The 26,925-nt window shown below is 40.5% G+C and overlaps 2 protein-coding genes across 7 annotated transcripts in view; one reads left to right on the plus strand and one right to left on the minus strand.

Moving 5' to 3' along the window:
- Window positions 1–23,204, minus strand: part of ITFG1 (integrin alpha FG-GAP repeat containing 1) — a 140,160-nt gene extending 116,956 nt beyond the window's left edge. Inside the window, exons 1-6 of the mRNA XM_019643283.1 lie at window positions 22,892–23,204; window positions 21,229–21,301; window positions 17,158–17,303; window positions 15,879–15,936; window positions 14,567–14,641; window positions 9,321–9,348 (exon numbers count right to left, since the gene is read on the minus strand). Of these exons, the coding sequence (XP_019498828.1) occupies window positions 9,321–9,348; window positions 14,567–14,641; window positions 15,879–15,936; window positions 17,158–17,303; window positions 21,229–21,301; window positions 22,892–23,099 (588 nt within the window). The 5' untranslated portion in view covers window positions 23,100–23,204. The remainder of the gene's footprint in view (window positions 1–9,320; window positions 9,349–14,566; window positions 14,642–15,878; window positions 15,937–17,157; window positions 17,304–21,228; window positions 21,302–22,891) is intronic.
- Window positions 23,205–23,357: 153 nt separating this feature from the next.
- The window catches only part of PHKB (phosphorylase kinase regulatory subunit beta), a 129,225-nt gene continuing 125,657 nt past the window's right edge, over window positions 23,358–26,925 (plus strand). For 3 of the 6 annotated variants that reach the window (XM_019643243.1, XM_019643235.1, XM_019643252.1), the window contains exons 1-2: window positions 23,358–23,491; window positions 25,755–25,769. In XM_019643243.1, the coding sequence (XP_019498788.1) occupies window positions 23,416–23,491; window positions 25,755–25,769 (91 nt within the window). In that variant the 5' untranslated portion in view covers window positions 23,358–23,415. Of the gene's footprint in view, window positions 23,492–25,656; window positions 25,770–26,925 lie in introns of all 6 variants that reach the window. The other 3 variants (XM_019643268.1, XM_019643260.1, XM_019643275.1) reach the window with 2 other exon arrangements.

Consider the following 26,925-nt stretch of genomic DNA (forward strand, 5'->3'; position numbering starts at 1 on the left):
AAAACAAATCTGTGCGTCTATGCAAGATATTTTAAAATTTTTTATTGAGATGTTTCATGTACTATAAAATTCACTCTTTTAGTTTTTAGTACATTCACAGTTTGCAACCATCTCCACCACCTAATTCCAAAACATTTTCATCACCTCAAAAAAAACCCCTATATCCATTAGTCACTTCCCATTCTGCCCTCTCTCCAACCCCCAGCCATCATCAATTTGCTTTCTGTCTCTACAAATTTCCCTTTTCTGGACATTTCATATCAATGGAATCACATAACATGTGACTTTTTGTGTCTGGTTTTGTTCATTTAGAATAACGTTTTCAGATTCATCTATTGATATGTTTAGCATGTATCAGTACTTCAGTTCTTTATGTGGCTGAATAATATTCCATTGTATAGCTATACTTTTTGTCTATCCATTCATCTGTTAATGGACATTTTGCCTTGTTTCCACTCTTGGCTATTATAAATAATGCTGCTATAAATATTCACACACACATTTTTGTGTGGACAGAATTATTTTGGGTATATACCTAGGAGAGGAATTGCTGGGTCACATGGTAACTGTATGTTTAATTTCCTGAGGAACTGTCAAATTGTTTTCCAATATGGCTTCACCATCTTACATTCTCACTAGCAGTGTAGAAGGGTTCCAACGTCTCTATTTCTTGTCAACACTTATTACTGTCCATTTGTTTTATGATAACTATCCTAGAGGGTATAGTATAATATATTATGTTTGTGATTTGTACTTTCATAATGGCTAATGATGTTGAACATGTTTTTATGTGCTGATAGGCTATTTGTATATCTTCTTTGGAGAAATGTCTACTCAAATTCTTTCTCTATTTTTAAATTGGGTTATTTATTGTTTTATTTTTGACTTTTAATAAGAGTAATTTATATAGACTGAATAATATTGGGTTGTTGGAAAAGTCATGACGTATTTTTTCTGTTTTTTGTTGTAAAAATGCGTCATGACTTTTCCGACAACCCAATAGATCTTTATCAAGGTATGATTTGCCAATATCTATTTTTTATTATGTTGCTTGTTCTTTTGGTGTCATACATATGCATTCATTCCCAAATCCAAGGTCACAAAGATTTACCCCTGTGCTTTCTTCTAAGAGTTTTAGCTCTTATATTTATATCTTTGATTTTTTACGTATAAGAAAAATGATTTCATATTATTGTAAATGATGTTTTTCCTATATTATCATAAATGGTTTTTCCTAAAAAACTTTCTTAAATGTTTTATCATTTATGAATATTAATTCCAAAGTTTTGATCCATGCCAAAGAATGAATTTAGACCCCTACCTCATAACATATAACAAGCATCAACTTAGAATGGATCCAAGAGCTAAAACTATAAAACTCTTAAAAGAAAACACAGTGGTAATCCTCATGACCTTGGATTTGGAAATGGATTCTTAGGTATGACATCAAAGGAATAACAAGCAACAAGAGAAAAAATAGATGAACTGGATTCATCAAAATGAAAAACTTTTGTACATCATAGGACAATAAATATCAAGAGAGTGAAAAGAGAACTCCACAGAATGAGAGAAAATATTTGCAAATCTTATCTCTGATAAGTGCCTATTATCCAGACTATATAAAGAACTTCCACAGCTCAACACAAAAAGACAAACAACCTACTTTAAAATTGGCAAAGGACTAGACAGTTCTCCTAAGAAGACATACAAATGGCTACCAAGTACACCAAGTGATGCTTACCACCATTAGTCACTGAGGAACTGTAAAGCAAAACCACTTCAAACCACTAGGATGGCAATAATTAAAAACCAGAAAATAGCAAGTGTTGGAGATGCTGTGAGGAAATAGGAACTCTCTTATATTGCTGGTGGGAATATAAAATGGTGCAGCAGTTGTGGAAAACAGTTTAGCAGTTCTTCAAAAAGCTAAACACAGAATTACCATATGACCCTGCATTTCTATACCTAGATATATACCTAAAAGAACTGAAAACAGGTATGCAAACAAATACCTGTACATGAATGCTCTTAGCAGGACTATTCGCAACAGCCAAAAAATAGAAATAACCCCAATGTCCACCAATGGATGAATGGATAAAGGAAAGGTCATATATCCACACAGTGAAAATATTGTTCAGCCATAGAAAGACTGGGGTACTGATACATGGTACAATAGAGATGAACCTTCCCAACATTATGCTATGGGAAAGAGGCCAGGTACAAAAGGTCACATCCTATACGATTCCACTTATATGAAACATCCACAATAGGCAGATCTATGCACGGAAAGCAGGGCAAGGGTGGGGAGGAGAAGGGAGAGGGGCTGCCGAATGGTACAGGGTTTCCTTCTGGAGTGATGAAAACTAGTACTGGAACTAGGGGACGGGTACATAACATCGTCAATGTACTATCGATAAATACCACTAAATCATACACTTCGTAAGCGTTCCATTTTATGTTATGTGAATCTTATCTCATTAAGAAAACTAACAGTCTAGTTTTCATACAGCTCTCATCCACCTCCCGTTAATGCTGACACTCATGTAACCCCAGTGCATGGATGGAAACCAGGACGTTCACACTGGTGGACTGTTATCAACTGTGGAAGGAAGACCAAGCTTACATAACATAATCCCTCCCCACAATCCCTCCTCCGTGGAGACCGCCCCAGGGTCACGGGCCCGACTGAAACCAGCTTCTTCCCAGAGGCCTTGCTCTCCCCTCACTATTCCTAGAACACCTTTCCCTACGAAGAGCACTTCGGTTTGTATGAACATTATTTGAGGAACCATGTCTTTGAGGGGGTAAGCTCCTGGAGATACCCAGACTCACAGGTACCCGCACCTGCAACGCATACCCAGGACGTGGCCCCTGACGGTGCTGGGCTGAAGCGCAGCCTGAAGGAGCCCCTCCTTCTAGCAAAATGTGCTGTTTTCCATAGTGCTGTGTCCCAGTCCCACATGGAAGCACAGACATGTCACCTCTGAAGAGAAACTGAAGGATAATTAAGTGCAGCTTAATAGTCCGCACAGCATCCAACTGACAGGGAAGCAAACAAGGCTTATTTGTGAATTTAGTTTTGATGTATTTCCGAAGTGGAGAAAAACAATTCACTAATTTGTTCATGGCAGGAGGAATCTGGGGAAAAGAATAAGCATTCATCAGGAGAGGAGTTTCTGTACACAACACGTCTGTGTTCTACACACGGTAGTGTCTTCCCAATAACCTTCTTCTACATCCTTTTTAGCGCACACTGGGCCTCATCTGAAACCTACACAAGACAGTAAATACACCCTAATTTTATTATTTTAACCCAAACCCTATAATATAAAGTTATGGTAATAAGAAAATATTACAATAAATTGAGAAGTTGTATTTAGCATTGGTTGTAAGGTAATTCAACGCCAAGCATTCATGTCATGTTCTTCTGTTTCATACTATGCAAGGTTAGAAATGCTTAAAATAATTTCAATTAAGTTCCATTTAATAATGGCTGGTTCACTTCTTTTTAAGATAGGCCATTTATTCCTCAGCTCTTTAAATTCTAAGCATTAAAGTATTCTTAATTAATAACAAAATCATCAGACTTGAGCTAGAAATTCTGTGACAAGTTTAACCCAAAGTCATTGCAGCTGAGTCTCCTAATGTTCTCAACAAATTTGTAATTAGGCCAAAAGTGAGTAAAAAACCACAAGCTTTTACAAAGTTGAGCTAGAGGAGGTTAGTCACGTGGCTGTCTTTAATTACTACCAGAGCAGTTACTGATCTCATTCCCTGTAGAATTTTTATAGGTTTGTTTTGAAATAAGTTATTACTAGGATTTTGGAAAACCTCAAATAATCTGTGGTATTTTGTCTTACAAACTATTTTATAAAAATGTACGTTTCAAGTGAAGAAGCTAGAGCACTGATCGAGCCCAAGTCAGAGAGAGACAGACTCTGGGCCAAATTCAGCATAAAGATGTGTCTTGTTTGTGACCCATGCATTGTTTTAAGATCGTTGAATTCCCTGGTAAAACTTAAATAAAAAATCAGATTTCGCATAAAAATCTGGATTTCTAGCTTCTCTTGAAATATCTGAGGGTCTGGCCACGAACTGGCCCTTTTCAGACAAAGCGCGCGCCTGTACACAGCTGAAGGCCCCACCCCCCCAAACTGCCTCACTCACTTTCGATTCCTCTGGGTCCCTTTGACATTTCAGTTTGCAGCTCCTAATAAAACATTAATTGTAAACTTGCTTTCCTGAACATTTCACATCCATATTCAAGTTCATCACAGTATTTTAACTTTTGTACTTGTTGCCCATACTCTGCTATTTTATATTAATATCTTTTAAAAGGCAGTTAGCCGATCCTTATGCTTTCTACACAGTGTCCATTAACATTCTGATAAATATGCACCAGAGGTGGGGAGGCGGGGGAAGAGCTGCTGGGGTTTTGGGGCTGCATTTTAAGACAGTTGAAAACTGAATATATATACAGTTGACTATCAGAATTAAATTATTTAAAATTTTACAGTTCAAAATAAAATGCATGTCTACCTTTAATGTTGCTCTTTCTGCACATCAGTTTTTCAATAATAAGCAGACACCATATTTTTCAAGCCACTACACTCGTATAAACTATCATCTCCTCGTATATGTGCTCAACTCCACTTGAAGGCCACAAATACACACAACTGATTGCAAAGGAAGAAAAGGGAGGAGATGAAAAAGTGGGCAGTTCTGAGCCACGTTAAATCTATTTGTTGACATGTCTTGACCTCTGCAGAAAATTCCAATTATTAGCTGCCCCCTGTGCGCACACACAGCAAACGTAACTATGTCAAGGTGTTCTAATACGTGGGCACCATCACCCTTCATCTCAAAGAACAGTATTTATCAAAGAATAAATTTAAATGTAATTCATGTCAACTGTAGCTTTTGGTTGCCTATGGTAACTGCTCTTTGAAATGACCGCTGATCCCCCCGTCTTTCAGTTGCCAGCCTCTACTGAATCACCACTATTTAAGATACAAAGGTCAAGGCAGTTACTAGGAGATGGGTCTGGCATGCTCCCCCAGGCTGCCTCGTTCTTTCGTCCAGTGGTCTTCAAACGCTTTTGCTCAGATAGGCTCTAAAAGAATTGTGAAAAACTGTGTATCCCTTAACTCGTTTCAGTTGATTTCTGAGAATGTAAATGTTTTCATCACCTGAAACAGCTACAAAATAGGTCATCTCCAAATCTATTAGAATTATCGAGATTTTAAAATGATTACCCTTAAAAATGTCTCCAGTGGAATACAAATACCACACTGAGCTGCTACCAGCACTATCATCCACACACACACACAACCAACGCGAACACGGGCTTCAACTGTACATCTTCCCCCTCACCCTTGAACTTGTACTTCTATTCCATTTTTTCTTGCAGAACTTTATCATATTGTAAAATACTTTTATATCTGAAGTCTTTTTAGTGATCGTTCTATCATGTCTCCAAAAAAAGTATTTTTTGTACCAATCTACAAATTGGTATATAAATTAGAATTGGTAATTCATTGGTTTTATGTATCTAAGCATTTAAAAAAAATCTCTGAGGTTGAGTTATTTTAAGTACTAGTGTACAGTTGTTAAGAACACACACTATATAGTTTGATAACTTATTAAACCAAAAGTAAAATTTTATTGGAAATGCATTTTTTTGAACAGATGAATGGAACTTCAAAATGTATTAGCTTATACATCCTTACGACATTGCTAGGATGAGACAGGAATCAGCACAAAGTCTAGTCCTACTCTTCATCTTTATAGATATAAATGCTAAGAAATCTTGTTCATCTATTTTCATTAAAATCTCCCTGGAAATATAATATTATGAAATTATTCCTAATTTTTTAGGTATGATAAATATATTGTGATTATTTTTTTAAATCCTTATGTTTTAGAGCTATATGTTGAAATAGTTAAAGATTAAAAATGTCTGAGGAGGGGGCTAGAAGAGAGAGAAATAAGGGAAAAAGCAAGAATGAAATAAGGCTGGTCAAGAGTTGATAACTATAGCTACACGACAGGTGCATTATATACAAATTTATCGTTCCATTCTCTTCACCTCTGCATGTTTAAAACTGTCCATAAAAAAGCAAAAAAATAAAAAAAATTTAGAGCTGCTGATGGAGCGCATTCAATTTATGGAAAATGTCTTCCACACAATTTAATTTGCAAAGACAATCCTCACTGTCAAACCAATCTCCAAATGAGTTATTTTCTGTCCGAGTTTGATCTCATTTTTTCAATTGTGTTTCAAGGAATATTATAAACAGAGAAGAGAAAAGTACATAAATATTGTAGGACAGATTACTAAAAGCAGTCAAGAATAAAATAATGAAATTCTGATAAAATTGATTTATCTATTTTTATAAAATAGGTTACAAAAACAGGTGGTAAGGCAACATGCTGTTCATCATTAGTGAGCTTCTACCAATGTGATGTGATACAGCTAAAACAATTTACAACATGAGAAGTATGGTGAAGCCACAGTGGTCCTCCAGCAAGTGGGCATGAATACTGAACTTTGGTGTCTGGCTTTTGACAGAATTAGATAAAAACAGAGTATAAAAATGAGAAATAATACCAGTTCTTTCTTATTTCTTTAGATGTTATATCTAAAGAAATAAGAAATTTGTTATAAATTTTCTTAAGACTTTAATATACGGGAAAGTATATATTGCCAAAAAATTGGCTCAGGAGCCAGCATGTAAACTTATTGGGTTGTCGGAAAAGTCATGACGTATTTTGTCTGTTTTTCAAAGTTCATTTATTTATATAAATAACAAAGATCAATCAATGATATATTGCTCGTTTTGTTCGATAACCTTTTGCCATCTTTCAGTGAGCTTCATAATTCCTTGTTCATAGAAGGACCTGTCTTTATTTGTAAAAAACTGGACAAGGTGCTGATTTACAGCCTCATCTGAATTGAATGTTATACCACGCAAGGAGTTTTGAAGAGAGTGAAATAAGTGGAAGTCTGATGGTCCAAGGTCAGGCGAGTATGGTGGGTGTGGCATCACATCCTATCCAAGCTCCAATAATTTTTGATGGGTGATCAAACTTGTGTGTGGTCTCGTGTTGTCGCGATGGAACACAACTCCTTTACAATTAACAAGCTCTGGATGTTTCTGGATGATGGATTCGTTCAAACTGTTCAATTGCAGACAGTACACATTCAAATTGATTGTTTGGTTTCCTGGTAGGAGCTCGAAAAACACAACACCTTTAAAATCCCACCACACTGAGAGCATAACCTTCCTCTGATGAATGTCTGCTTTCGATGTTGTTTGAGGCGAATCATCACGTCGGGACCAAGACCGTTTGCACACCACATTGTTGTCAACAATCCACTTCTCATCACCAGTTATCAGTCGCTTCAAAAAAGGATTGTTTTCCTCATTTTTAATAAGCATATTGCAGATGTTTATACATGCCGTCAAATGAACTTCTTTGAGTTCATGCGGAACCCAAATATCGAGCTTGCTTATGTATCCCAGCTTCTTCACGAGGTCATGAATGCTTGAATGATGGATGTTCAATGTTTATGCAACTTCTTGTGTCATGTAATGTGGGTTTGACTCGATCAATGCCTTTATTTTGTTGTCATCAACCTCGGTGGGCCTCCCTGACCGAGGAGCGTCATTGAGATCAAAATCACCAGCATGGAACTTCGTGAACCATCGTTGGCACTGACGCTCTTGTAGAGCATTTATGTAAACTTTATGCAACTTTTCACAAGCTTGACGCGCGTTCTTCCCTTTATGGAAGTAAAACAGTAAAATATGGCAAAAATGCACAGTTTGGTCTTCCATCTTCAACTTGCTGTAAAATCTCAACCAAATCACTCAATTTTTTTTTAGAATGAAGCTAGAACTGTCAGCTGTCAAATGACATAGAAATAATATAGATGCAAATGATTCTAGTACTTCCAAAAATGAACTAGTGCCATATGTCGCGAACATGCGTCATGACTTTTCTGACAACCCAATATTTTCTATTAACAGAACAAAAATAGTAAATATTTCATAAGACAAAATAAGATGCTTGACTTTAAATGGAATTATCTTGATACGATTTGGTAAAATAGGTTTTAGCTACGTTATAGAAAAATTCATAGCAAATATCAAAGGAATTAGGTAAAAGTTTTACCCATGAGTCTGGTAGTCCTAGAGAACATTCCAGTCACATCTGAAACAATCATTATCATTCAAAACTATGTTGGCATGAAAGATACCTTCCTTCCAGTTAATGATGTGTCCTAGGGATGGGTCCTAAGAACAGCTGAAAGGTCTGCTTGTGGAATTTCGTGTTTCTCAGGGATGCTCTTTGCTTTGTTCCCCCAGGGCCCTCTCTCAACAATAAGATTCTCTGATAACAGTCAGGGGATGGAAGAGCCAAAGTCATTAAAACAAAAACTGTTATTGCTTCCACAACCCCACTCTACCTCGCACATCTGAATCCAGAAAATCTCAGCGCAGAGCAATTGCCTCCTTTTGCAGACAAGCTTCATCTTAAGAGAAATAAATATTAAGAAAGAGAAAGACTGGAAATTCTATTAGTTTAGGATATCTGTGTTTCATGCCCTGTGGGTTTTTACTCCCTGGAAACATATCATTAGTAAAATTTAAGGGTAAGGAATATGGCATTCTTATAGGACAGAGGAGAAAGTTATAGCGAAGACAGGTATATTCTCAGGCACATCAATTTTAGTTCAGGTAGGAGTGCCTCTGAATCCTGAGGATCTAGAAGGTGATTTGCTTCGATAATCTGTGCTTGCACCTTTGTGGGTCTTTACTTCCAGTACATAAACAGCCTATTGAGCTGTGTTCCCAAAGATGGCACATTACTTGGCATCCCACATGCTCTCCTGCATTTTGATTTTGCCAGACCCACATCCACAGGTGGAGACAGTAATGCTCTAATCCTCTTGAGTCTTAGCTAGTTCTTTCATCTATTTTGACCAATAGAACGTAGCAGAAGTGATGCTGTGTAACTTCCAGGTCTGAGCCTTACGAGATCTGATGCTCACACCTATGCCTCCTGGAAAACAGCACTAGGCTATGGGGAAGTGCAGGCTAGCCACACAGGAGCCCCATCAAAGACCCTGAGTGACTACACAGTGGTGATGGCTGTGCAGGAATGAAGGCAAGAACAGAGGTTTTAGAGCTTGGGAGACCAAGGTTCCAATCCCAGGTCTACTGTTTATTTATATACTGGAAGCTCGCACTGGTCACTTCATTTGAATGAGCCTCTGGCCACACAGCTATCTGTTGTGAGAAAAAATATGAGACAGCTGATGGAAAGTGCCAACCAGAGTTACTCACTGGATATCTTTTTTTTAAAAAGGCTTATTTAAGATTCTCTTTCTTCTCTTCCTTCTCCATCTAACCCCAAGCCTCACAGAGTACAGGTAAATGGTGCAGTCTTGTGGTGTGCCGCTTCTGAAGGGGTCAGTGAGAGGCAGGTTATATGAGAAGAGCAGGAAAAGAGCCATCGCTGGAGAAGACACTCACTCTGGTACACACTTGATGGGTCATGCACTCACTCTGGGCCTCTATCAAAACCCAAAGGCAAGGGGATCCCTTCATAGACAGTGGAGACGCCTGACTAACGCGCTGTACACCTGAAGCTGAAGCAGAATAACACCGCATGTCAACTATAAAGAATATATATATATATATATATATATATATATATATATATAGTCACAGGAGGTGGAGTACAGCATAAGGAGGATCGTCAATGATATTGTAATAGGTATATAAGATGTCAGAGGGATAGTAGCTTGGGGGACGGTGGTTATAAAAAAAGAAAAAACCCCTCAAAAGTGTGGGATGCACCAGATAATTCTTAAGCATCTCTCAGAAATAACAGTTTATATTCAAAAGAGGAAACGTGGAGATTTCTTTCAACCATGTCTTTATTTTACCCCACTATTTCCTACCTCCACAGGGTCCGCAACAGTAACATTACACTTAAGAGTGCCGGCAGCACCGGCTCCTGGGGGGCGGGGGCGGGGGCAGGGGGTGGGAGGCAGAGAGGACATAAGGGCCAGGGGCGGTCTGAAGAGAAACACATGCCACCACAGTTGAACCCACAGCTCTACTCAGGACAAATGTGGGCTGAACCCAGGCCTCCAGACTGTTGAAAGTCAAGTATGTGGGAGACATTTTCAACAGCATACATACATATCTTTAAAAAATGCAGTAGCGTGGTTCAGTTGGTTAAGAGCTCGCTCAAGAGTTTGAGCTCTGAGTAACAGCGGTTCGATTCCCGGCCCGAGCTGAGCAGCCGCTGAGCTGCCAACAGGTGGCAGGATGGCTCAGCTTAAAAAAAAAAATGCAATAGGAATCTAATGAAAGAGGACTTAACCTTTATTTCCAGAAATTACAAACTACTTTGATGCATTTTACCCTAAATTGAAATGGTAATATATACTAATCTTACGCTTGCTTGGCTTTTGGGGATTCCCCCCCCCCAATGTTTTTTTATTGTGGTAAAATATAGATAACATAAAATTTATCATATTAACCATTTTTAAGTATATAGTTCAGTGGTATTCTAGCTTGTTCTAAAATGGACCTTTTCAATACAATTGAAAATAGTAATGAAATAAAACAAAATGATTTCTACTCGAAGAAAATTGTGATATATGCTAATAGAAATATGCTGAATCAAGACACTTTTTAAATATTAGTATTCATGGTAAAATATTACTATTAAATTTCTTTACACAGAAACTATAAAACTATGCTTTTCTCAAGAAGCTGGTATCTTTTGGAATGATTACTTCAAAGAATACACATCTAAAAATCTAAGATTTAACTAAAAGCAAAGTAAACAAATTTTGAGAGTAACGTCTTAAATCATTTACTTAGAAACAAACAAAAATTCACTTACATGCAACAATGCCAACCAGAACCTAAAACAAAGCAGTACTGATAAATCACCAGGGATCCCTAAGTCATTTGGCCCCTCAAAAGCTTCTGGAGGGATGCCAGGAAATAAATATAGACCCTTACCTAACATGCCGCTTGAAATAATCACAGCATATACAATTTTAAGTCATCTACTAAAACATTTCATTATTTCTGTGGCTTAATTTTGGAAAAAAAAAATTAGGTGAGAAACAGTGGGAGAATAAATTATCTCCAATAACAAAGTTCTTTAGGAAAGAAGTTAAAAACCTGATGCAGTGTTTCTATGGAAACACCAATAACAAACTTATTTCTCAAGTTCTAATAGATTCCCTTAAACAATACTGTTGGAAATATAAATGGTGTATGAGGGGAGAAGGGGAGGGGGCTGCTAGGGGAATTCTAAGAAACTCTGAGTCATCTCAAAGCCATCTTTTTTTGGTTAAGATTATGAGTACTAAAACGCTGATCACAAAGTTAAAAGCTGCCTTGAGGGTTATTATTTTTTTTTGTATTATAAGCTCATCATAATTTTCATATTCTTTCTAAACAGTAGATTTAAGTGACACAATATCAGATTATTATTCCATTAATTGCAAAATTTCCTGTAATGGATCAGCAAACAAAGAAAATCAGCAGTAAGTGTACTTTAATAAATCAGTCATTGGTTATAATTTGAGAAATGATAAAAGGCTACATGAAAAACTAGGGATTTATTCCTCTGGATTGAGAGTCGCTAACTATGTTTAAATAAAAGAGAGTTTTTCTGATAATAGAGAGAAAAAAAAACCCACCCACATAACTAACAGTTAAAAATGGCTGCTTTCAGTGCCATTAATATCACATTCAAAGTTTTCAGGTGCTCACTTGTGAAGTAAACAGAGTACGGTCAAGAATTTCTCTGTCACATGCCTACATTAATATCCCCAAGTATACAACTTGGGCCTCACCCATCAGTATGTGAATCATGGAAAATCTGAACCGACCAATTTCATCACTTGGCTTTGATGAAAATTACAGGTACAAGTTTTTTCATTTCAGTACTAAAAACAATACGCATATTCTGAATGCTTATGTAACATCAGTTTCAATACTCTTTTATGGAAAATGCTCATTAACGACAATCTCCCATCCCTGCAAAAGCAGGCCTCACGCTGAAACGGCAAGGTGTCACTTCTAGGTAACGCGGCACATTATTACATTCTTTCAAGTTGTCATGAAGTGAGGCTGCGGCACAAGCTGAAGTCTCACTTTCACCACTGACCACCCTTCGATGGTCTCTGGCACCCCCCGTGTCCTGCGAGGTGCCCCCACCGTACCATTACAAGGGGGTCTTCTGCCTGCTGGCATTCCCTGCTTGGGCTGACCATTGCACCTTTACTGCAGCCAAACCGGTCATGCTACTTCAACTGGTGGGCCCTTTCCTATTTCCACGCCTGCCCTGGGCCAGGACACAGCCACGGGATTTCCAGCACAATCCAAAGGGAGCATGTAGCACCCTAGTAAAGATCATGCAAATTTCCCATGAAATTGAGGTGTTGGCAGAATTTAATTAAATTTAAGATAACCTGGGGTCTGGCATACCCATAAAACATAATGTTTAAGTTGCAAAAGGTAGGTTAAATTTCTTGATAAGTTCAGACGGGGCTGCCAAACAGCTGTCATGTGAATAGTCTAAACTGTCAGTGCTGATGGCTTTTTCACTTATGCACCTATGCATATGTCTGTACCTTATAAAACTGACACGGCCTTAGTCCACTTGTCTTGTTCTAGTAACACATGAACGCTTGCCCCCGCAGGGGCACATGCAGCGTTCTGTTGTTGAATCACGCTATTGCTAGGCCAGTCATCCTGACAACGCTGGTGACAGAAATTCTTTCCGCCATTTTATAGATCTTCATTCTTCAAATTGGAATCAGGACACATCTTGGATACAAGCTTGTTACTTACAATATGGTTAGCTGCTATTATTTAATCTGAAATTAAAGTGTAAATAAAAAATATCATCAAATAGCAGAGTATTACTCCAGTATGCTGAAGTATACCAGAGCATAGTGCATAAAAGATAAAAGTGAACATGTCCTTAGGCAGAACAACTTTGAAAAGCTATAGTTTTTCAAGAATCATCAGAGGAAAAAAAAAAATCTAATATAGAATTCAGAAATCAGCTATGATAGTATCACATGATATACTAAATAGGTTTCTTGCAGATTAAATAGAAAATCCATAAAGATGTTAGAAGTTTTATTTTTTGAATTATCAACAATAGCTGTTTCATAAGTTTTAATTTCTAGATTATATCATATTAAAGACTGTCCAGGTATTTCTCTGACTACAGTAGAGGTCATCAGGAAATCAATCAGGTCAGAAGTCAGCATTGCACTCTCATCACAGGTCGGTCTGCCTTTGAGGAGAAGGAAAGCACAGGGTGTCCCAAGGAGTCCCAGGGGCCCAGGACAAGCTGGTGGGCGTGGCCTGTGCGGCCTCCTAGCCCCACCTACACTCAGCTGCCCACCCAGGTCACAGAGACGAAGCACATCTCCATCCAACTGGTCTCTAAAGCAGGGTTCTCTTCCAGATATTTTTTGAAGTTGGGGGAAAAACAGGTTTCTCATTCAGGACTCACAGTAAGTCTTTCAAAGGTCACTATGAATAGCATCAAAACACCCATATTCTTCATTGAACATCTTCAGAAAAAGTGATAGGAAACATGAGTTTCTCCTCATAATACCTTAATTTTTGATAATTTACTTGTGTGTGTGCACCTGTGACTCACATCTCAAAAACTAATCATAAAAATGCACTACTTTTCCAAAGCACTGAGGAAAAATTCATTCCCTTTCCAAGGACCTGGGAAAACAGACTGATACAAAGGGTTGTCTGTGCTTGCTGGAAAGTCAAAAAAATAAATAAATGTGTTCTGTATTCTTGAACTAAACTTTTGCCTTATCAGCTACAAAAGAAATTAACCAAGCTGAAGGTATGTCATGAAAAAAACTCTTACTATCCTGAATTCTTGTGTTAGGAAGAAGTATTTTAAGTCCTAAGGAAGTACAATGGAGAGCTTTGAATGGCAAGATGGCAGGTGGCTTCCTGAGACTGGTGTGCTTGGGTAGGAAGAGTCCTGGCGCACATACTGGTCAAGGCTAAAGAGTACACGGAAACGTTTCCAGAGCTTACAGGAGAAATGTTTACATTTATAGGCAGTTACCGATTGCTCACTGAACAAACAAAAGCAACAAGGAACAAGACTTGTTGTTAAGAGTCTGGGCACTCACACGAGGAATGTGGAGAGTGATCAGCACTGCACTGTCCCTCCTATTTAAATCTTTCCATTTCTGAAAACATCGAATGAACTAATATTTAAATGAGGGACCTGTAAAGTCCATATCTCTAATCCCCAGTGGCACAGAGATGAAGCTGGCTCTCCATAGAAAGCAGTTTCAGATCAAAGGCAAACTGTTTGGGGAAAGCTTATATGTTGACCAAATGCCCTTTTAAAAATCTTTAAGAACAAGGATTTCTAAAGAGCTGAGTTTTTCCCAGAGGTTAAGCAATCAGCTCACACAGACACAGTCCCTGGAGCAGCATCACATAATAGTACAATCACATTTACTCACCCTCCTAACAGTATCTGTGGCTGGCTGGATTCATTTGTGATACCGAACACATCAGGAATTAAATCTCCATTGAAGCTGAAAAGAAAACATTAAAAACATGAAGCAGCTATTTTTATTAAATTCTCTAACTTAGCTTTCAAAGAAAAGCAACCTTTGGGAGGTGTGGCAGACATGACAAGGCTCACTGGTGTGTGCGGTAGTCAGTGAAATGGCAGCAGGAGTGATGGGTCCCTTCTAGCCTAGTGTTTACTTTGGGGACCTGGACCCTGCAGCCCTCGTGAAGCTTGCCGTGGCACAGAGGAGGACCTGTGTTTCAGACGGGCCAGCCCCCAGACGATGAGGCCTCTGACAGCCTGACTCCCTGGGACATGGCACACAGCGGAGCTGATCGCTGACTTACACCCGACATGCCATGTGAGCAAGAAATAAACTTTTGTTGTAAAAGCTTGGGGTTGTCTGTAACCTCTGTGTGATCTAGCCTATCCCTGAGTGATAAGGAGACATTTATTTCAGAATCGTAACCCAACTTATTTAGTTAGATGGACTTAGGAGAAATCACCCACAAAAGTAATCCCTAGCTGGAATAAAGATTCAAACTGGCCACTGAATATTGCAACAGCAATGAAAAAATATACAACTATGAAAGAAACCAACTAAGTGCCTTTAAGATTAATCCATAGATTTACAGTTTAGACTTCCAATGGTCACTGACCCACTGATATCATGACTATGGTTTTAACAGCTGCATGAAAGGCAGCTCTGGACAAGCACATGGCCACACATTGCTTTAGTCCCCAAAACGATCTCTACCTCTTTCCCCAAAATCCTGAAATTTGATTAAATATATCCTGGTATGAGTCTATTTTGAGAAAATAAATCATAACACTAAAGAGCTGTAAAAAAGGCCAAAAGTTTCTCTTTAATTAGAAACTTTCTAAATCACTGGAGAAAACCTGTACCCTTGATATATGTCAATTAAGCACTTAATAGTTTTACCCCCCAAACAGGTATCTTAATTCTTTGAGTAATGACATGGCAAGAATCAACACAGATCCAGAAAAGACACTTTCAAAGCTACTGAAACAAAAAGAAAACACAAATCTCTTCCTCTTTCCAAAACAGTGAGGTTCATTTTTCTATTTCATGGCAAATAAACATCATATAATCAAGAGTACAGGCCCCTATCAGCTTTAAAGGGAGATGAATCCAGTGTCAATACTACTTAGCAAAGTATAATAGTTTCTTATGTGAAAAACTTTGTTTTATATTTCTAAGTTGAAAATCACTCCAAGGGAAGCCGGCACATACTTACTCCATAATTAGTGGTTCATCTTGAAAAGTCCTATTGAGTATGGTCATATTGTTAGGGTCTGTAAAGAAAGAAAATACACAAATCAGCAGGCGTTTTACATTATTCTTGATATCTACTCTTAGGGAAAAACATTCTTTCATTCTTTTCAAGCTTCATCACTAATTGATTCCTCTAACTGAAACGGACATCAAGTTTGTAAAAAAATACTGGGAGAGCACATTCTACAGTGCAGACCGGCGTGACAATAACTTCCATTTGATGCTTCACCCTAAAAGTCACTTAGGCGAGTCTCCTTTACATACCGTCTAGCATCAGTGCAGCTGACAAGTAAGGCTTTGGGGTAGAGAAGCCAACCTCCACGACTCTAAGTCGCCCATGTGTACAGGCAGTGCTCCTCACATGGCGCTACTCTGGATACTAATTAGCTGAATGAGTCTGAAGTATTGAGGTTACTGTCTGCGTTCCCAAATGTTACTGAAAACACAACTACACCCCCTCGACCCCCGCCTTGAAATCTGGCTCCGTGAACAAAGTTGGCTGTTCAGGTATAATTACTTGGCTTTTCAGAGAAGACTTGGTTTGTGGGTGGATATGGCAGACGGACTCAACCTCTGCTCCAACCTCGCTGTGCTTTCCTGGACTGGGGAGAGTGGAAACCAAAACCAGCATTTCTCACCCAGCCTTCCACCTGTGATTCTGAACACAATGCGAGCCTTGCCAACCAGATATGCTGTGAGTGTGGGGGGGGGCAGGGGTGCGGGGAAGCTGTGTGTCTGCCATGTCTGCCTCAGCGTCCAATGGCTGAATCTGTGAGTATCAGGAGGCCGGGTGCAGGACATCCAGAGGGCTGCTGGGAGTCACAGCAGGCACAGTGGCCTTCTGACAGTTGTGCAGCTGGCCACTTTCTGACAGTAACAAAGCAGTAGCTTCCTTGAAGGCTTTGGAGATTGTTCTGGAAAGTTCAACCTACAGTTTGTTCTTTAGCGACCCCAATAATTCTGTAAGCCATCAAAGCCTTTTAATAAACCTCTCTCTTCCTTAAGCTAGCAAGAGTAAATAGGGTTCTCTGGAACTGACCCCAGACCAGTTCTGGGTTCAAAATAAAAAAATCAGAAAATGGACCTTTTTTTAAGTTGTTACAGACAGTTACAGACACTCAAGAACTGCATTTCTGAACTGGTTTCAGAACACTGTCTTTGTTACATTTACATAAGAATACAGGCATATTTTTGTGTTACTATCCAATGGTAAATATTAAAAACTCCTAAAACAAATTCACCTAATGTCTGATTTTGTCCCCAGAAGATAACAGCTCCCACTTCACCATGGCCATGATTCTGGGGAAGGTACGTCAGAAGCACATCCATCTGTGAATCTCCGTCATAATCCCCGGGGACGACACTTGTTATCAATGCGCTGTGATTCCTGAGAGAGATACCGGGTCCGGTTCAATTAGAAAAAGACACCTCCACACTTCTACCACACAGAGGTATTTTCAATGCAAAATTTAAAATTTCACAGAACTGACTTTCATTCTCTTCTTAATATTTTATCAGGCTTCGTGTATGTAGGCCTCTTTGGTCTACAGAGGAATTCAGGATAAATGCAGAGTTATCTTAAGAAACAAGACAAATCTGAAATATGTGCAGAGAAAGCTCAGTGTTATGTTTGAGCATTGGCTAATATAGTCCTTTTACTTCACTCTTTTGTCAAGGACACCAAGGTGTTTGGATGCTGTTTATAACAAATGGAGGCTCATAATTATTACAGCAGCAAGGAGTATCACCGTCACTTTATCAGTTACAAGGTATTATTTATAAAGTATTTAACTTCGGATTTTAATGCAGATTTGAAATATACATGAAAACAAAATAATCATTTTATTTCTGAAAGCTAGTCACGATTCACAATGAAAAATAAGCTCCTTTTACCAAAGCTGGTGATACACTATCAAAACATACACACTTAATTTTATATTTTTAACAATAAAATAATTCTAAAAGTATTGCTATTAACCTTGAAAACTTAAAACATTGTGGACAGAGTCTTGTCATAATGTGTTTGAATGACTCAACCAAAAAATAGGCCTTAAATTCAATTTATAGTTAATTCTACTTAGAGTAAATAGCAAGATAGCAAGTTTCCAACTAGATGATAATTATTTTCTAAATAACATCAAGAACACACACACACACATACACACACATACACACACACACACACACATATATATATATATATATGTTTTATTTAAAGTGAAATGAAGAAAATACTGAAAAGGTAGTGAACAATACAACGCTAGCCTTATTATAATCTGGGGTTTACTCTGTCCCAGATATTATAACAAGTGCTTACTAGCTATATCTGATAATTTAATTTTCAGTGCCTGAACTAGGTATTATTCTCATTGAACAGAGTAGGATGCTGATGTTTGGAGCGATTAAAGTAGCTTCCAGTGTTAAACAGTGTTAGTTGTGTTGGTACTAAAACTGATGCTCTCATGACAATAAAACAGTTTTGGCGGTGCCAGTTTCCTCAGAGAATTCCAACAATGCTTTAACCTTTCCATGAAAAATCCTGGTCTTTCAAAATGATGATGTAGCAACCGCACATGCTACTATGTAGCAAAGTGTATCTAAGGTGCACACCTCCACATGTGTATGTCTTCATGTGTTAATGTGCAGTAATACATACTGCACAGACATGGCAGGAAGACTAATCCAAACACTTCCATGATTTGGTGTCAAAAAGTGCCCTGAAATAGACAGGAATATACTACAGAGGATTTGATGGAAACTTAGACAAGGAGATCATGAAAGGACACAGCAGATGGAAGGGTGCTAACTGACTCAGCAGGACAAGGAAACTATCAGCTAAAGCGTCTGAAGAAAAAGGCTCAAGAAGGAAAGCTTTTTGCCCTGAAGAAGCCCTGAGAGGCTCAGGATTAAGAGTCATCAGGAAGCGGACAACACAAGGCTGAAAACAGGCTCAGATGAAAGTCTGCATTGTGAGTGATGGTTCCTTCTGTCTCACTGAGCCAGGCGAGAACCAAACCATGTTTATTTCTGGGAAGTCTCAGGCCTTAGATAGAGATTTAAGTTATAGCAGAGGGTAAGGTTTTGGCCTTAAGCTAAAAACAGGGTGTTAATGGCAAGTCTACAAAAGGAACAGTGTGACACCTTGCCCCCAGCTCCACCCTATTCCTAGGATCCCAATCAGCCACACTCATGGCAAGAGGCAGGAGACAGTCCCACCATCCAAACAGCTTCCAAATTAGTTTCTAGTGCCTTCCTTTTAAATACGAATAGACACCTCTGCCTTTCCAAGAAAACCATGAAAATTAAAGAGAGCCAAAACAAACAGCAATAAGCAATCTGAAGAAAACAGAGAAAATAAACAGAGGGGAGGAAAGAAAACTTCAAAGTACTTGGAGACAAAAGAGAAGTGTGTCCATTAAAACAAAATTAAAAAAGAAGAGCGTGCTAAGACAAAAGAATAAGAGAGCAAGGAAAACTTCTTGGAGATAAAAATATGACAGCAGCTAACATAAAAAATTCAATAGGAGGATTAAGATAAAATTGAAAAAGCCTCCTGGAAAATAAAATAAAACAAAATGACAAAAATACAGATAAAGTAAAGGAATAAAGGATAGACCCAGGCAGTATACTAACCAACTGACAGGAATTCCTGAAAGAGGAAACAAAAAAATTATCAAAGAAAAAATATAAGAACATTTCAAAAAGGCCCGAAGGGTAGAAGCCTCCAGCTTCAAGGGGCCCAGTGTAATAAATGAAAAATCATCCACACTAAGACACATTACATGAAATTTTATAGCAAAAGGGATGAAGAGAACGGAATAGCTTCCAAAATTAAAATAAAACAGGTCACATTTTAAGGATTAGGAGAAAGAATAACACTGGATTTTAGAACAGCAACCAATGAAGCTAGGGGACCACAGGCTAATCAAAGTGTTAAGAGTAGGAAAAAATTGGGGGCATGGAAGGAAATGCCACGCATCCTTTCTCGGGAATGTTCTGAAGGATGTAGTCCAGTGAAGTCACTGAAGAAGCTAAGAGCAAAACGGCCCAGGATCTAAGCAATAGGGACCCAACAAAGAATGGCCAAGGGCAAGTCCCTACATGAGTCTCGGCAGAAGGCCCAGAGAATGATCCAGATGGGCAGGAGGGCAGGGGGCTCGGTGGGGAAAACAGAAACGCACAATAGGCATATGGCAGATAGGAGGGAACATCTGCAAAGAAACTAAAGATATGTACACAAAAAACTATGCAATTTATTTTTTTAAAAAGCAATCATTTACTCCAGGAGGGACAAACTGTACAGACCTGAAATACTGTTTGGTTCTGAAGTATACAGAATCTACATGGTCAAAATGTAAACAATGATTAGTGATTTAACTAAAATGATGATATACCTGTATGGAAATGATGGAGATTATTTAAAGATGGTAAATCCTTATATATGCTAACAAAAAGTCTAAGAGATGAAGATGATAACTCAATTACAGTGAAAAAAACGTATTTTAAAGTATGGAACTAACCACCAGAAGAAACAGCTAAAAGTTTTCAAAGTGATTGCATCTGAGAGAGGAACAGGAGACTGGGGGAGGAAAAGGGTGAAGGATAGTTACTTTTACTTTGAATAATATTTGAAATAAATAAAATAAAGAGTTTCTAAATTTTAAAAATACAGCAAGTCCTCATGCAACATTCCTGATAGGTTCTTCGACTTGACGCCAAACAACATAGAAGGAAACCAATTTTACCACAGGCTAACTGATATAACCAAAGTTAAGTGCCTATGGCATTTCACCAATGTTATAATGAAAAGACGTTGAATGAAACAACGTTATTCAGGGACCTCCTGTATATAAAACAACATTGCATTAATAAAAACAATTAATTGGGAATTAAAAAAAATTTTTTTTAACTTAGTGGAACCCAAGTCCTTCATTTCCCATAAATTCCCCTCTCCCACCTCCCACAAAACAGTCGGCCTGATAAGCCTGTGAGTGAGCTGCTCCCAAGGGCACAGGAGGATGAGGGACAGACAATCCTGAACACATTCAAGAAAGGATATTAGACAGCAAGGGAATGAAGGGTGTTTATACAGGAACAGAGCTGGGTCCATCAACATGTATGTATTTATTTTTCAAGTAGGCCAGTTTTAAACTGTGGCACATTCACTGTTTCCTAACAAATTACCTCATAACTAGCAGTTTTGTGTCAATACCACAGCTGAGTAAAACTGGTTTCAAAGACAATACAACTAGCTATTGCATATCTATTGACACTTATGACTGTTTTACAGAAACAAATACATTTGTACTTACTTCAAGGATATCTTTACTTTGGGTTTAAAATAGGGTGCGCTCTGGTCTGCCAAAAAGACGATTAAATCATTTCCTAAAAGAAGTGAATATATGATATTAGAATGATGTTTTCTGGTAAGACATCCAACCAGTGGTTATTAGAAGTTTCTGGGCCCTGTTCTCAACAAGAAAACTTTTATTTTACTCCACTTTATTTGCCCTCTCAAGGTTAGTCCTATTTGTCTAATGGAATGGGGATTCCTAACAGCATATCAGAAGTTCAATGTTCAAAGCAGCAAAGATATAGGAAGGATGAACGTGGAAAATATAGTTGGTCCAGACAAATTGACGCCAATGGCTTCTGCCCAGTCAGATCGGCTAACTTAAAAGAACCATATCAACAGCATGCTTTACAACTAACTATACGGTATGTCAAGCCTCATCGTCTCCAAACCCAACAACGCAGCCCCTCATAAAGGCTGTTTAGCTCATTAGATGCATCACACCAAGGACAAAGGAACTCCTGTAGGTATTTGACTAGTAACAAGGACATGATTACATATTTAAGCCAAAAAAGCTGAATCCTCCAAGAGCCCCTCCCCCCACCCTTGTGGCTCCTATGGGACCATCCCACAGCTTGATGCATTCTTGGAACTCAATGAGCACTCACTGGAACAGACTTTTGCAATTGTTCTAATGAAACATAAGCCACCTTTAAAGTTAAGAGTCTCTGTATGGGTTTGGATGGAGTAGCTACAGCTGTGGCAGGAGGTGCCCTTTTTGCAACATATGGAGTCATACGAAGATACAAAACATCCAGGGTCCACAAGCCACTCTGGGGTCCTTGCAAGGGCCCAAGAAATCTGGGCCAGGATCCTGTCAGTCAGGTTCTGTGGGTACTCAAGAATGCTAAGACCCATGGTCAGCATCAAGGTTTACAAAAAAGTTTGTTTCGTCATGGTGAAAGCAAGGGACTCTCAAGAACCTCAAGGTGGCAAAGAAAGAAGAGCTCTGGAAGACAGGGTAGTGACCAAAGCCAGGCAGGGGCAGGTGCACATGAGACGAGGCAGCCCAGGAGGGAAGGAGGAGCTGCGCTGGAGAACCCTTTCCCAAGGAGACGCTGCGTTTATCAGTGGCCCATGCAAAATGCTGTGAGTTGTGGAGTGTTTAGGGCGTTGGAAGGGCACAGGAGCTTCCAACAAAGCTGGGACGCCACAAAGGGAGGGAAGGATGAGTTAGGTAAACGTGGAGGAAGGAAGAAGTCCCCTAGGGAAAAAACTTCCAGTTCATCAAAGGAAGGAAGGCTGGAGGAAGAAAGGCAGCAAGGAGTGACGGGCCTTTGGGAGAGAACGTAGAGGCGAGCGACACAGACTCCTGGGAACCAGGAAGAACTTCGGAAGGCAGGTGATTCCATGGGGGAAAGAGTGAAGGCTGCGGGCTTCTCGGGGAAAAAACGGGGGTGTCTCCCGGGCTTTGGGGGTGGGGAAGAGCCAACTGTGGGGTGGTCGGGCCGTGACTTGGGGCTGGAAAAGATGGAGAAGACGGGCAAGCTGTCAAGGATGCTGGAGATAAAGGGAGACAGGTCGGGAAATGCAAGAGGACCAGCCATCCGGGCAAGGGGTGTAGGGGACACCGGGAGGGGCACAGGGACAGCAGACAGAGGGAGGGTCGGGCAAGCACTGACTTTCCCGCAGCACGAAGAGGTCCGTCTGCTTGTCGGAGTTGAGGTCTCCGAAGGCCGCCAGGGTGCCCCAGGCCTCGGCCCCAAAGAGTTCGGCCGTGACGTTGTGCAGCGCCCGAGCCGGGACCGGCCCGACTCCCAGCAGCGCGAGCCCCCCCAGCAGCGGAGCCAACAGGAGCCAGAAGCTCTGCAGCCGGTCCGCCGCCGCCATCGCCGCCCCTCGGCCCCCGCCCGCAGGCTCAGTGCCGCGCTTTACGGCAGCCGGAAAGCACCGCGCCGCCAGCCGAGAGCAAAAGGGCGCAGCCCCGACGCTTGTGCGAGCCGCCGCCGACCCCGCTCTCACTCTCCCGCGCGGTTAGCCCCCCTGACACCCGGGAGGCCGAGGAGCTAGGTTGAAAATCGCCCTCGCGCTCACTTCCGGCCGGCGCGCTTCCCGACAGTGTCGCGCGGGGGGGCGGGGTCGGCCGGGCGGAGTTGACAGGCGGCCGGGGGGCGGTGGCCTAGGCGGCGGCGGCGGCCCTAGCGCGATGGCGGGGGCGACGGGGCTCATGGCCGAAGTGAGCTGGACGGTCTTGGAACGAAGAGCCCGGGCCAAGCGCTCAGGTTTGGCTGGCTGGGGCGCCACCCCCGCCCCCCGCCCCGCGGGTGGTGCTCCCCCTCGAGCGCTTTGGGCGGGAGGCAGGTGGGGTGTCCTAGGATGAACCCGCGCCCGCGTGTGGCCCCTTAGGAAGCAGCCGGCGGTCCGGCCTTACGCCTGATGTCTCCCCCCACCTCTAGAAACTAAGTGGTGGTCCCAACGCTACCCCGTGTATGTCTCCCCAACTCAGTTTCGTGTGTGTCCCCCTCAGAAAGTAGGTGGTGGCGTCGACTTCGCCCCGAGGCTTCCTTCTTAGAAATCAGACGGCGGCCACCGTCCTGGGAGGGAGAGTGTCCCCCTCCTGTGTGTCCGTCCCAGAAGTTAGATGGCCTCGTATGCCTGTGATCCGGCCCGAGACCCCGGCGGCTGCTCGCTGCCTTACATTCCTCCCAAGTGCTGAGCCCGGCCCGTTATCCGTGTGGCCGCGGGACGGGGACGGGGCTCGGGCCACGAAGGGGGTCACGCTGGGCACAATTAGGGCTCAGAAGGAAGCAGGTCCCTTCTTAGACATGGCCCCAGGGCACCGCGTTCCCACTTGAACCTCACAAACCCGAGGCCACCGAGGTCACACGACGCTGCTGCGCAGACAGTTGTTACCAGTACAAGTGTCCTGAACCGACTCGTTCAAATTGCAGAGTCACGACTTTGAAGTTAGCCCTTGTGGCTGATAAGTCCCCTGAGAGCCGGGATTGAAACTTTTCTTCCTCCTGGCTGGCTGGATATAACCGTGAGCTAAAAGTGTGCCTATACACGGGGAAGATGGTGGAGCCCCGAGTCTGCAACTTAGAATCTTCCCTTTTAAAGGACTGAAGTTACTGTGTGTCAGAGTTGGGAGGTGCAAACGTTAGCGTTCCCAGGCTACAATAAGAGCACCGAAATGCCGAGCCCTGGGAAAACCAACTCTGCATTTGCTTTGATACTAAGAAAAAATTTTCTTCGTTAATGTGTTACCATTATGTTTTTGGGCTTTTCCCATTTAGGAAGTTCTCAGTTGTCTGTTGTGCACTCTGCCCCCCCCCCTTTTTTTTAATTTGAAGAAAAGATCTAATTTCATAAATCACACAGAAGACATTTACCCAGTCTTGATTGCTAATTTCATTGTTTTTAAACCTTAAAAAAAGTTTTGCACTAATTTACTTAGGGCGATATTAAAACAGCCAAAAAAATATGAGAGAAGTTTTCAAAACAGTAGTCCTTAGGGCCAATCCAGTTACTTGGAATTGTCACATATAGAAGTTTTATTTCACACTTTTTCTGAGAATTTTTATGTCATATTGAAGTACTGAGTTGACCACTAGCAATGTATCTATCTGGGTTACAAAGAGTGTTGTTGGATTGACAACATCTGGTCACACAGAGTAACCACAGCTTTTTACTGGGAACGAGTTCTGGCCTCAGCATATATTTTAAAAGCATTTCTCCTTTCCCTAATAGCATATAAGGTTTGTTTTCTTCTCCAGTCTTTATTTCCTCTGAAATGCATGTCATAACAGTAAACTTTGAAAACACACCTCCCCTTTCTTAACTGAGAAAAAAAAAATTTAAATTTTACTTAATTGTCGAATGCAGTTGCTTAAATTCAGTTTCATGTGCAAAGTAGTTTAGTGCATAGTATAAATGTTGGATGTACCTATATGTTTATATCACAGTAGTAAAAGCGACCTTTTGAAGTCATTACTCCAAATTGGTTGAGGCTTCAGATTCTTCTGCTAACCCAGAAGTATAAAGTTTCCTCAGTGAATCGCTGACATTCTGATTGGTTGAAAACAGACTGATTCTTGTTACTTTTAGAAGAATCTGTAATCAGCTTTGTTTGAAACTGGTACTAACGTGTTAGGACTCCAGGGTTCTGAGCATTGTTACATAGTAGCATAATCATTTCACTGCTCAATAGAGGATGCTACTCTTATGTAATGTTTAATAAGTGGACATTATGTATTTCCTGCCTAATCTGTATAAGCACATGTAACTTACCAAAACAAAGGAAATCAAATTTTCAAGTCATAAAAGAGAAAATAAAATTATAATGAAGCTCAATTATTGTCTTTGTTGCACAGTGCATGGTGTTAATGACTGCTCACACTGCTTTCAATTAATCTAATGCTGATTGCTTCTAACCTTCACTAAACAGTTTTGAAAATTGCTGTAGTTTAGCCTGTGACGCTTATGATTAGAATCAACAATTTGAAATGGCCAGCTCACCTGATGCTGTCATCCCTTCTCCACCAGCTCTCTTAAGGTCTGGTAAGTGTGAAGACCCCCAAAGGGTCAATTGGTAATTTTAAATACCTTTGTTTCTGAAGTTTCATGTCGCCATATGATACTGTTTTGATTTTATACCTCTTTGGTGGGCCCAGGCCTGAACACCATTGTTCTGCTATTGTTAGGCTCAAGTTTGCACTGTATGCTGAATGTTGTATGGGCACGAGAAGTTGAGTTTCAGTTGTCAAATGAGTACACAGAAAGCTTCTTTAATCTTTGTCTTCTTGCATCATGGAAATAACGTTTTAAGAGGAGTTTTTGGTCAGCATCCCAATTATTTGCTCTTCAGCTCCCTGTGAAGTAGGTATTTTTATATACATTTTCATAGACAGGAAAGGGAAGTTTACTTGGGGAAGAGGTGAAGAAACTTGCCTCAGTTCTTGAGACACTATTCCGTTTCAAGGCCATGTGCTTTGCCTTCTGTCCCATGGCTTCTTGGTGTAAGGGCAGCAGGAAATGTTGGTGCAGTGGGTCTTCGGCTGTCATGCTGGTGAGACCCTTGCAAGCTGGATGCAAACTGTGGAATTGCTCCCTAGGTGAGTGCCCATGATTTGAAAACAACTGGGAGGAGATTCATGCATCCAGGAAAGACCCTTTGTGGATTCCCGTTTGGAAGCCAGGCCTTGGGATGTATCCAGTCTCACTTGACAGAAGGAAGGGGCTTTGTTAAGTGAACCTGGGGCTGAAATGAAGAATGAAGTCTTTAGGGCTTTTCCTGTAGGTTGTGACTCACCTTGGGCCATTGAAAACCTGTTGGTGTGTGAACACTTGGGAGATGCCTGTTGGCAAGAGTCTGCTTTGTCTCCAGTGTACCTTAAGCAGACTAGTCAAGCTGCAGGACCCATTGACAGCTGAATGTGAGATGAGCCAGCCAAACAGTGACACTGAAAACTTTCCTTTCTGGCTTCACCATAACCATGCAGAAGAACTTCCCCCTTTTATTTCCATTTCTATTTCAAGCCCTGTTTTGGCAAGATTGAGGGAAAGTCTTGAAGAAAAGAAATAAGAACTATCTTAGGGAAGAATCATAAACAGGAGCTAACAAAGCTTATACTTTAAGGAACGAAAATGATTCTTGTCTTAAGTTATCATCAGCTAAAATGACAAAATAGTGTATTACATATAGCATTGCCAATGG

This window comes from Hipposideros armiger, unplaced genomic scaffold, assembly GCF_001890085.2.
Source record: "Hipposideros armiger isolate ML-2016 unplaced genomic scaffold, ASM189008v1 scaffold_4, whole genome shotgun sequence".
NCBI classification, from domain to species: Eukaryota; Metazoa; Chordata; class Mammalia; order Chiroptera; family Hipposideridae; genus Hipposideros; species Hipposideros armiger.